Raw genomic sequence first — 11049 nt, 5'->3', positions numbered from 1 at the left:
TTCAGCAGCACAAGGAGCTGGGGGGGGATTGCTTTGCCATAGAGAAAAGCATTGATGTCTGCAGTGTCTTACGTTTGAAGGGCTACTTGGGTTCTCACACGGTGGAACTCCTTGGGAGAGATGTTGGCTGTTGGTGAGAGAATGGGAATGAACTTGGATGCCCAAGTTCTTGTTCTTGGCTTTCCTGAAGCAGATTGCTCTGGTTATCTTCTGCAGGGAGTGATGTTTTTTCACTGCTGCAGAATCCTTAGGAGGTCCTTGTCAAGATCAGAACTGGCTTCCATGTGTACACCAAGCTCTGAACCAGGAGGGTGTCTGTGCTTGTTTCTCACTCAGCTGCCATGTGGGATGAAGCATCGTCACTTCAGGGGGTCTCTCCCGTTTGGTTAGGGTGCCTGTACCATGGGTTTTGGGTGCTCATGGAGAGAACCATCCCTGCAGGGAGAGGGGGAGTGAGGAGTCAGGCAGGAAGTGCCCAGGACAACTTGCAAGAGCTGGATTCCTGTCTTTACAAGCGTCCAGACTGCCTTCCATCTGCCCCATCCCTGCTCCGGTTGGATTTACAAGCTTGAAGAGCTCTGGCTGTGCCCAGGGTTGGGTGGTTTCACCACAGAGCAGTGTTTGGGGGCTGCTGGTCCTGCACTCCTGCAAATGAGACCTGGCTGACAGATGAGGGGCTGGGGGCAACCTTGGGCTTGTTAGGAAGATTTTCCCTGAATCAGGATTGTTATTCCTTATGTAATTTAATTCAGGTATTCTTTGGCTGCAGGTCTGTAAATTATCCCAGTTTTTCTACCCTCATCCCAACCAAGATCAGAGGTGGGTACAGGTTGCTTGCCAGCCTGGGAAGGCCAGTGGTGAGGGATGAATCCATGTGCAGGGTCCTTCCTTCACTGTTCAGTTCCTAAGGGATCTGGTGCTGAAGGATGAAGGTGTCATCACTTCCTCCCACTGTAGAGTAACAAGTCTGTTGTTTGTTTAATGGATTAAAAAAAATAATAATTGATTGCTTCTGAGGCAAAACTTCTGGAGGAATTGATTCCAGGTGCTAGAAGGCCTGTAAAGCATGAGTTGTTTCCAGTGGATGGAGTAGGAAGTTCTGCAAATGAAACTGTTCTGCCAAGTGGCAAAGCGTCAGTTTCTAAACAACCTCCTTATCTCTTGACTTTCAAGCTGTGGCAGCTAAAACAAACACGGGCTGCAGCTCAGGAGGTCCCTGGGGCTGCCAGGAGGGAGAACCAGAGGAAGGGCTGCTCAGCACATGCTCCAGGTGCAGAGTTTTCCCTGCGTGTGGATTCTGGGCACTGTTGGAATCAAAAACCTCAGCTCGGTGGGTTGCTGAGGAGCTGAGTAAGAAGCAACAGTGAAACCTCTGCAAGGTCTCTAAATCTGCTGTAGGGTGTGGTGTCCTGCACACGCTGAGGGAGGGGAGGTGGCACTCCAGTCACCAGGCTGAAACCCCGGAGGATGTGAAGGAGCACGGCACCGGCACGCACCAAACTCCTGACCCTCACCCCTCTTTCTCAACAGCAGAAAACCCAAATGAGCTGAGAATGAAATTTCCAAAACTGCTTCATTGTTTACAATTATATAAGCATCTGGATTTAATTTTTAAAAAGTAGTTAAGCTTCTTGTTCTTACGATCACCAAGTGAAATTGGAAGATGTCTGTAAAATTCAGATATCAGAAGGAATAGAAAATGAAAACTAAGTTGCCATCACTTTTGCAGCTAATCACAACATTTAAAAATTCATTCATCAAGACTTTTAAAAGGAAGACTGCAGATATACCGTGCATTATTGCCTTGGTAGCTGCTGCAGCAATATTAGAGCAGCAACACAGCAGTGACTGAGGGTTTGACTATTTCAGTGAGTTCTGAGCTCGAGTGCTCCCAGCGTGGGGCGGTGTCAGCGCTGCCCGCAGCGCCTGGGCCGGTGGTCCCTGGTTACCCACGGCTTTCCCCCTCACCGTGGGGAGATGGAAGGACACTGGGCACACTCTGCTCCTCACCTGAGCCCCGTGTGCCTGGGGAGCTGGAGGTGCAGAAGGAGCATGAACCCCCCGGCCGTGGCTGCCCCCGCGCTGGGCGCCCTGCCCAGAACCTGGTGTTCTGGTCGCATGACTTAACCACACGGTCCTGTTTCCTCTTGAAGGTTTGCAGAAGTACTTCAGGGAAGCAGGTCCTGGTGGGATGTGATGGGCTCCTGGGAAAGCTGAAGGCCAGGTGAGCTCACTGCAGAGCTGAGCCTGGCTCCCCAGGGACCACCAAACCCCCCAGCCACACCTGGGCGATCACAGCACCTCCCCTTCGTGCCAGCCACAACCATCACCCTCCTGCCAGTGCTGACCTGCACCTGCTGCCGACAGGGAACTTAAAGCCAACTTTTAAGTTAATTAGCTTCTTCCCGGGCAGTGCTGTGAGAAGGCCTGATGCTTCCTCCCTGCTCCCAAGTCTTTGTGGAGGCTGGAGTGTGTCTGACAGCTGTGCCTGAGCAGCCGTGTGGGCTCTGGCAGCAAAAGGATTGTTTTATTTATTTTTGTTTCCTTTGTAGCAATTTAGGAGTGGAAGTGCTGCAGCCTGAGAAGTCAGCGGTACTTGTGTCTCGCTGGGCAGCCGTGGTCCTGCTCCCTGCTGCCCCATCCCCTCTCTCCTCACTCAGAAGTGCTTCCCACCCACCTGTGAGCAAAACCCGTTACAAAGGAGCGGTGACTGGTGATGATACAGCAGCAGTGTTTATACAAGGTCTCTACAGAAAGGCAGAGCCTGACGCTGACTCTGTGAGCGCAGTTACAGGGTTTATTAGACAGAGCATCTTCACAGTGAGCACGTTAAACTGGGGGGGAGCACAGCCAGGGCTTTTCAGTTCCTTCTTGGTTGTGGTGGGGAGCAGGAGATGGCTCAGCAGGGGCAGCTGGCCCAGGGCTGTGCTGCTCACTCGGGGTCTGCGTCGCTGTCGGGACTGAGGATGTCGAGGGGCTGGACACGCAGGGAGTCGTAGTTGGGCGGGGGGGTGCCGGGCTCGGGGGGCAGCACCTCCTCCCTGGGGCAGGTCCCCGTGTCCTCGTGCTGGAAGCCCAGGTTGGTGTGAGCCTCCACCAGCTCCGACACCGTCGGGGGCGTGTCGGGATATCGCGCCTGCGCCCGCTTCTGCTTCAGGCCTTTGCACCAGCTGATGACGTTGATGATGGTGATCCACAGCGAGTCGATGATGATCTCCCCAAACTCGATGAGGCACAGCACTGAGCCCCCCATCCAGAACCCAAACTGGCCCCCCAGGCTCGACAGCAGCCAAACGATCTGCAGGGAGGAGAGAAGAGTCAGCAGAGGGGCTGGACCCTGCTCAGTCCCCACCAACCACCCATGTGCTGCTGATGGCCCCTGTCCCTGGGCCCTGCTGGCCACGGGAGGCAGCAGCAGCAGCACCAAGGGAGTTGGCAGCCGGGTGAGAGGCATCTCTAGCCGTGGCTGAAGGGCCCGAGGAGCTGAGGCCCGCCTGGGTGGCTGGGTTCAGTGAGCGCCCGCTGCGGCCCCGGGCGGGAGGCAGGGTGGGCACTCACCGTGGTGGCAGCAGACTCTGAGATGGTGCGGTAGTTGTACTCCTGGAAGTAAATGTTCAGCTTGATGATCCCATTTCTGCAAGGGAGAAGCAGCAGCTCAGTGCAGAGCCAGGCTGTGGCCATTCTGCCCTCCACTCCAACCCCTGCCTGGGGGGCTGCACAGCCCAGCCAAGGGGTCCACAGTGGCCACTGAAACCTCCTTTGGGCCCGTGGGAGAAGGTCAAACGTGTCCCTGGCTGCACAGGGAGGAGACACAGTTCTCCAATTTCTCCTGAAGAGGCACCAGAGCAGCTGGAAGCCACTTTGGGGCCATTTGTGTTGTTTTTTCCCAGTGGCCCTGGCTGGTACAGGGGGGCTGTTCCCCTCTGGTGTCCTGCTCCTGTTCCCATTGCCCCACAGAGCAGCTGCCACAAGACCCACTGTGTTACAATACCTGCAAAAACTTTTCCTGCTTCTGTGGATTCTTCTTCTCCCTTGGGGGAAAAAACCCCTCTTCTTTTACCCCTAATTCATGTTTAGGTTCTCCAAGGGTAACTCACGTTACCCTCATTTTGGTGCATCCCCCTGTGCTGCTGCTGTTGGCAGATTCAGAGTGTGAAGGGACCAACATTCCAATCAGGAGCTGGACCCCGGGGGCTCGGAGCTTCAGAACCTGCAGCAGTGACTGGTTGGAGGTGCTGCAGTTAATGTCATTGTAAGTGAACTGGACATTTGAGTTTGTGTGACCCAGTTTGTCACTATGGAAAGCAGAGGAGATGCACAAAGAGAGTTTCAGATTTGCTTTATGTATCTTCCAGGCAATCATGCACCAAATCTCGCTGTCCTTCTGCATTAGCAAACGTGTGCTCTGGCCCATTGCCAAGGTTCATGTTAATCTGATGTTAACAGGCTCAGCAGAGAAGATAAAGTGGTTGTTCCTTTTACTTACCTGTCCAGAGTCACATTTGTTGACATATCCCTTTCATAAGACAGAATATGGAAAATCCAGTCCTAGGAAAACAACATATATTCAGAACAGAGCAGAAGCATCCTCTCTGGGTGCCTGCTAGGGCAGGAACCCAGGGGAACTGCAGGACCTGGTTCAGGACCCAGGGAGGAGGTGCTGCCATGGGGGAGTCCCACCTCCTGTCCCATGCCCTGGCACTAGTGTTTGCACATTGGAAATGTGTAATTTAGCAAAGAGGCACTTGCTACCTGGACATTAGTTCTGAAAATACTGAGTGATTCATGTGGCTAAGAGCTGGTAATTATTAATGAATGTTTCAAAACAAGGAATTGGTGCTACCTCCGAAGCTTCTGATGGCCAGTCTGCCATGGAGATGGTCATCTTGTACTGTGTGTCACTGGAGAGAGGAAAGGAGAACATGGGTACAAACGTTTCCCCACTTCTGAAGTCACTGGAGCTTCAGTTCTCATGAAGACCAGCAGTCCCTCAGGATTTGCTGCCATTTTGGGAGGTCAGAACTGATGGGGGGCGGGATGCAGGGCCCCTCCCACCTTTCCAGCTGCACGAGGGGCTTGAGTACTTACTTGCATGTTTCCTTACAGGAATCAATGCAAATCTGTCTGTGTCTTATACTGGATCTCAGTGATGAGTAGCAATAGGCTGTTTGGTGAAAACAAAACCAAGCATCTGTTAGATAAAGACCCCATGTACTGGGTGGTTATCAATTGCATTTAATACAGTAAGTATTTCAGCCTGAGCCTGCTGCACAAGTTTGCTGTCTTCTTGAGAAACTCAGCAAAGGATCAGAGAGTTTGTCTCTAAACTCTTCCATGCCATTTGTGTGCTTACCCCAGCCTGGGTTGTCTTCGTTATTGCAGTAACTGACCCCTTCAGGTAAAGGAAACATGTAATGGCCACATCCACAGGTCTCAGTCATGTGGTTTTGGAAACAGGAGCGCAGGCAGGCCTGGGGAAAGGGAAGAGGAGCTGCTCAGAGGGGCTGAGCTCTCACCTGCCTCCCTGCTGGACCCTGCCCCGGCCAGGAGTGCCCACAATTCAGGGCTTCACAGGAGTCATACAGAGTTTCCAAAAAGGATTAAAAATGTTCTTCTACACCCAGGGACACTGCTGTTGTCTCCAGGCTCTACAGGACACACTGACACAGGTCTGGTTTCCACTTTAAAGCCAGGACTCTAAAAATACTTCAGCACAAAGAGCAGGTTTTAGAAATCAGAATGATCTTATCTGTGCATCTGCTGCTCTCCCTGGCAGGGCTGCAGCACAGCCCCAGCAAGCCCCACTGCAGCGCTGCCGTTAGCTCACCGAGGCATGAAGTTAATCACCCCAGATTGGAGTGGGATTCTGGATGAAACGGTGCACAAAGCAATAACAAAGTCTATGAACAGATAATTAAATTTAACAGCTCCAGCTAGGTGGAACAACCAGAGATTTTCTGTGGGACACAAGATGCTGACAGAGTTCACTGCAATCAGGGTGATGGAAAAGTCTGGTTTTGCTGAGAGGTCTCTGAAGTAACGTCAGTTACGTGGACACAGAACCCCCGTCAGCATTTAGCAACTTACAAGTAATAATGCAATAATGTTAAGTATTTGCTTAAAAATTATACAAGCGCCTTAAAGTGTACGGGGGAGTGGTCCAATTGTTGCAATTATAGAAAGGCAGAAATATCAAAACCCCTGCAGACCAAAGCCCTCCCACTCCTCCAGGTGTATTCTTTAGGCTTTTGTAAATAACCCCCCAAACGGTTTTGATGTTTTCCTTATTGCCAGATCTCACCCTCCAGAAGTGCTTCTCCTGTGTGTAATAGCCTGTTACAGATTAACCAGTGCTTAATTTTTACATTATATTTTTCTGCAGATGGAAAGTTGACAAGTGCTCAACTTTCTCATCCCAATTGAAGAGTGAAGGAAAGGCAAGGTCTGTCTTCATGTCCCACACCTCTGAAGGTGAGGAATGACTGAATTCCCTTAAAGAGAAAAGGATTAAAGAGTCGAAGTGTTCAGGAGAGAAATCACTCCTGCAGCCATGTTCCTTATCTTTTGATGCAGGTTTTAATACCTGCATCATTAAGTCTTGCTCCTGCAAGAAATGTCAGAGCCACTTCCAAGAGACCCACTGGGATCATTTCCTGAACCTGGGGCTACAGGATGTTCAGACTGGAGTGCTGGTTATTGCCAGAGGAGAAGGTTCCCGTGTTCAGCTTGTGCTTTCTGCTTTAGCACTGCTGATGTGCCAGTCTTCCTGCACGATGGTCAAGGGTTTTAACTACTCTCATGGTTTTTCCTAAACAGCCTTGTTTGATTCAAAACCATGTTTTACCTGTATGGAATAGGAAGTGTTGTACTGGCTGTAGAGGTTTTTAACAGGGACGTCGGAGCCGTTCATGGTGCAGTCACTGTAGGGGTAGCCCATCCGCTCCAGTTCGTCCTGGAAGAAGAGGGAAACACCAGACTGTTCCTCCCCAGGCCCCCAGTGCCTACTTATTGAGACTAATTTCTGTGTTCCTTAGTGGCTTTGACAAAACCTCAAAGCCTGGCGGAGCTGGGGGAGGTGCTGCGTTGCCCTGGGTGGCTGGAGGCAGGGGAGGGTGTTCAGGGGCAGCATGTTTTAGCAAGGCACCCCCTGACACACTGAAGGAAGAGGGAACAATGACCTGGGCTCAGTATTTTGGCTTCAGGAAAGCGCTTTGCCAGGACAGTTACATAAAATCCTCCATAAAGGGTTCGGGCCACAGCCAGAGTGTAGCTTGACTCTTTTGGTTTGAGCCAGTTCAGCCAAGACTTAAAACAGACTTGGTTGCAGTCCCATCAGATAACATTATGCTCAGACAACCTGCTCTAGAGGAATGCCACACATACCACCAGCACCCCGATGGAGGTTTCTGTCCCAGCCATGGCGTAGATGCCCTGATCCTTGAGGAAGGGGAAGCTCTTCTGCTGGTGCAGCATGAGCCGGGCCCCGGCAGCTGAGGACAGGTAAGGGATGTAGTCTTGCTGGCTGATGTCCAGAATTAACTTCAGCCCTGGGACACCAGACACCGAGATCAAGAATTGCAGCAAAATGTGAGGCTTTGGAAAAAACACTGAGTGAGTTTTCTGGTGGCTGTGCACGGAAGCCTCTGTTCCCTGGGGAAGGGCCAGGTCTGGCTGTCCCAGCAGCCTTAGGTGTGCATCTGTGCCACCACGGTGAAGGCACCAGATAGGAACATCCAGCCACTGCCTTGGCTGTCCAGATGTTGCACTGCAGCTGTGTGTAACATCTGTAGCGGCTTGTTCCTATGTGGCACATTTCCCTTTCTGGGCTTATCCCCTTCTGGAAAACCATTCCTCCCTGCTGTAGGTCTCCAGAGGCACACTGGTAATAACCCCAGTATGTGTGACAGAGGTGGCCAAGGCAGAGGGCCTGGCAGCACTGCTGCTCCCTCAGCCCCTTCCTCTGAGCAGGGATCGCTCTTACCAAACTCGGCGCCGGGGTTGGAAGAATTCAAAGCCTCTTCGTCCATGCCCCAGTTGAAGATGTAGCAGTTACCATGGTCTGGGTGATAAATTTGGGTGAAATTCCTGGAAGAATCAAGCACATAACACTGTGACTCTTGGGGAGGACTAACGGGTTATAAAATAATGCATCTGGTGGTGCCAGGGCTTGGCAGCTGGTGTTACAGCTTATTCTTGGGTAATTACTCTTGTTGCCCCCTTGGCAGAAGGGGCAGGACTCCTTGCAGCCAGGGTGCTGCAGCACACTTGCAGTTCTCAGAAGTGAAAATAGAAATGTGGTGTTAAGAAACAATTACAGCTAAAATGCATTTCTCATGCCTTGTGTAAAAGGAGGGGGGCTGTGGCTGGGGGCTGCACTGCTGCCTCAGCACCTGGTTATCACTGCACACCTGGGAAGGTCCCATGGGTGCTGTTAAGTCTCCACACATCATGAACAAAATGGCCCATCCAGAACTAAAGCTCAACCCGGCTCTGTCCCAAAATAACCTGTTGCAGCCAGGATCACATCCAGAACCCCTCTGGGAAATGTTAAGAGTTAAGGAGCTGCAGAAATCTCTTTATTAACTGAAAACAAAAAGGCTGGCGTGTCTTTAGTGCCCTGTACCCTTCCTGGCATAACAGAACAGGGCAGGGAGCTCGGTCACCACCTACTTGTAGTTGCAGGGTTCAGCCCCATAGAGACACGCCAGGATCATGTCCTCAGCCTGGTAGCCCATCCTGATCCTCTCCTGCAGAGGGACTTTGGAGAGGATGCTGGTGGACTGCAGGATGTACCACTCAGTCACCGCCTGCGCTGCGCTGGTGAAGTTCCTGTAGGTGCAGTTGTCAGAGCCCTGGTGGCTGCACTGGGGACAGAGAGCAGGTGTGACTCTGTGCACATTGACCCTGTGTATATTGAAGGTATCATCCTGCTGCAGGCCCCACGTGTGGAATTTCAGCAGCTCCAGCAGGGTGTCTGGCTGTGTAACCTGCAGGGGATCAGGCTCCCTCTGAAATTTTACTAATATCTTAAAATATCTCTATGTTGCTTTCCTCAAAAACACAAGCAAACATCCCTGGAGCCTTGGAATAACACTTGGAAAGTGCCCACGGACATCATGCCCTGTACTGAGGGAACCAGATTCCCAAGGCAGTGGCTGGTGGGAGCAGACTGGGATCTCCAGGCTGCAGCCTCCCTGCCTGGTGCCCCAGCCTCGTCCCTCCCCACTGCCTCTCCTGGGACCCCACTCACCAGCTTCACTGCCAACTTGTACTTCTTTTCTTCTGACATGGTGTTGCCTGGTGCTGTTTCATTGCCCCTGGAGGTCTGGTTGCCCACAGCAGTTTGGTTACCATCAGCTGTTTCATTGCCCATGGAGGTCTGGTTGCCCACAGCAGTTTGGTTTCCACCAGCTGTTTCATTGCCCATGGAGGTCTGATTACCCATGGAGGTTTGGTTAGCAGCCTGGTTGCTCTCAAAGATGTCCAGAATGATGGGGTTGTCTTTGTCGTGCTCATCAATGAGGACCAGGGGTATCTGGTGCCAGAGCTCCAGGTCAAGTGGTGGGGTTGAGCTCTTCTCGCTGCTGTTCCCTGGCGTGGGCTGCAGGATCCTCTCCAGCGCTGCTTCGATCAGCCTGTCCAGCTCTTTCAGCAGATGCTTCACCTCCGAGTATCTGTAGGACAAGGAGCAGATGCCAGGTGCTGTGAAGATGTGGGGATATGGAGCAGCTTGTCTGCAGCTCCACAAGCTTTGATCTTCCTGGGGACCTGAGATCATTGGCTGAAAATTTACTGGAGGATGGGAACCTCTGTGCAGACCCAGCCAGCTGGGACATGGGCATCCCAGCAGCCTGGGAGGATAAACACACCCTGTGGTGGTGAACCTGCCAGTGCAGAACCAAACTGGCTGGGCTTCAGTAACTCACTAGAGTTTACACAAAACATCTCTACCCAGCAGAGAGAAACAACCCGAAGTCACTCCTGTGTATTGGTCAAAACATCTCTACCCAGCAGAGAGAAACAACCTGAAGTCACTCCTGTGTATTGAGAGCATCTTGCCTTGGGCTACACTATTGCTTGGACAGAAATTTAAAACAACTCTACCAAAACCCAGCTTGGAACTGCTTTGAAATAAGGATGGAGAGGTGTCACTGCAGCTCCTGCTGTTTGACCAGCTCTTAATGCTGGGAACGTGAGCTATAAGTGGGGCCTTCACAGAGAGGAAGGGATTGTGGGGAAAGATCAGGAGACCAATCTGGTTGTGACAAATTAGTTGAACTTCATGTTTTCCCTGAGCCAGAGAAAGTTTGCAGGGAGGCAAGATTAACTGATCCAGTGAGGACACCGAGGTCCATGCATGCACCCCTGGACCTGAGCCATTCCCCTTTGTGTGGTTCTCCTTGGGTTTTTTGTGCCACTTGGTGAGTCAAGGAATCATTTCCATCCATGCTCCTAATGTGGCATCCAGGTGGGAATGACCTGCCGAGGCCCTGGTGCACCACGGGGTACATCAGGCAGAGGGAAACTTACTTGAAAGGGTTGGCGTTGCAGACCGTGACTGCTGGGAACTTCATGGTCTTAAAGCCAATGGAGAGAGAGGAGGTGACGTTATAGGAGAGGTAGGTGTTGATGAGGATGCCCCACTGCCAGAAGACCAGGGATGCGAAGAGCAGCGTTAGGAAGAACCAGATCAGTTTCTTCTTCGGCCCCTCTTTGATGATGCGCTTGGGGCCGTGGGTGTTGGTGTTGTCACAGTACCAGACCAGCAGCTCCTTGTAGGTGTAGCCAGGGCCCTTCTGCAGGCGGTGCAGCGCCCGGATGAGGTACTTCCTCAGGTTCATCCTGTGTCTGCAGGGGGGAGAAAAGGCATCAGAGCAGCTCTGCTGCGAGGGAGGGTTTGTGCTGCCCCAACTGTGCTCATACTGTTGAAGAGAAGTACTGGGGAGTTATGTGGTGGCACGACTGTGGATGTTCTGCAGGGCAGCCAAACGGCAGAATCAGAGAAGACTTTAAAGGTCATCTCATCCAACCCTGAAGCCTCTCAGCTTC

General features: G+C 52.0%; 1 protein-coding gene across 5 annotated transcripts; it reads right to left on the bottom strand.

Annotated features, from left to right (window-relative positions):
- Positions 1-2791: 2791 nt before the first annotated feature.
- SCNN1B (sodium channel, non-voltage-gated 1, beta subunit) lies at positions 2792-10847 on the bottom strand. Of its 5 annotated transcripts, none has more exons than XM_010002565.1 (13): positions 10531-10847; positions 9409-9674; positions 9251-9282; positions 8671-8864; positions 7982-8085; positions 7384-7547; positions 6845-6952; positions 5354-5471; positions 5089-5164; positions 4844-4901; positions 4487-4548; positions 3559-3634; positions 2792-3298 (listed from the first exon to the last, which is right to left on the bottom strand). In XM_010002565.1, exons 1-13 carry the CDS (start codon positions 10839-10841, stop codon positions 2933-2935), a joined length of 1935 nt encoding a protein of 644 aa, XP_010000867.1. In that variant the 5' UTR covers positions 10842-10847; the 3' UTR covers positions 2792-2932. The 5 variants fall into 5 exon arrangements, with proteins under 5 accessions (XP_010000867.1, XP_010000868.1, XP_010000869.1 ...); XM_010002566.1 differs by having other exon boundaries at positions 9251-9279; XM_010002567.1 differs by having other exon boundaries at positions 9251-9303; positions 9442-9674.
- Positions 10848-11049: the final 202 nt, after the last annotated feature.

This window comes from Chaetura pelagica, unplaced genomic scaffold (genome assembly GCF_000747805.2).
Source record: "Chaetura pelagica isolate M959 unplaced genomic scaffold, ChaPel_1.0 scaffold438, whole genome shotgun sequence".
In the NCBI taxonomy this organism is placed as follows: Eukaryota; Metazoa; Chordata; class Aves; order Apodiformes; family Apodidae; genus Chaetura; species Chaetura pelagica.
The sequence above is the reverse complement of the archived record's forward strand: the minus strand, read 5'-3'. Positions and strand labels throughout refer to the sequence as shown.

What these genes read in the sequence shown, in the direction of transcription:
- SCNN1B (XM_010002565.1), bottom strand. Translation starts at nt 10,841, where the DNA reads ATGAACCTGAGGAAGTACCTCATCCGGGCGCTGCACCGCCTGCAGAAG. An exon ending in CAACCCCGGCGCCGAGTTTG is followed by an intron (nt 7,548 to 7,981) that starts GTAAGAGCGATC and finishes CTGGTGTCCCAG; the next exon opens with GGCTGAAGTTAATTCTGGAC. An exon ending in ACACTTCCTATTCCATACAG is followed by an intron (nt 5,472 to 6,844) that starts GTAAAACATGGT and finishes CCCTTTCCCCAG; the next exon opens with GCCTGCCTGCGCTCCTGTTT.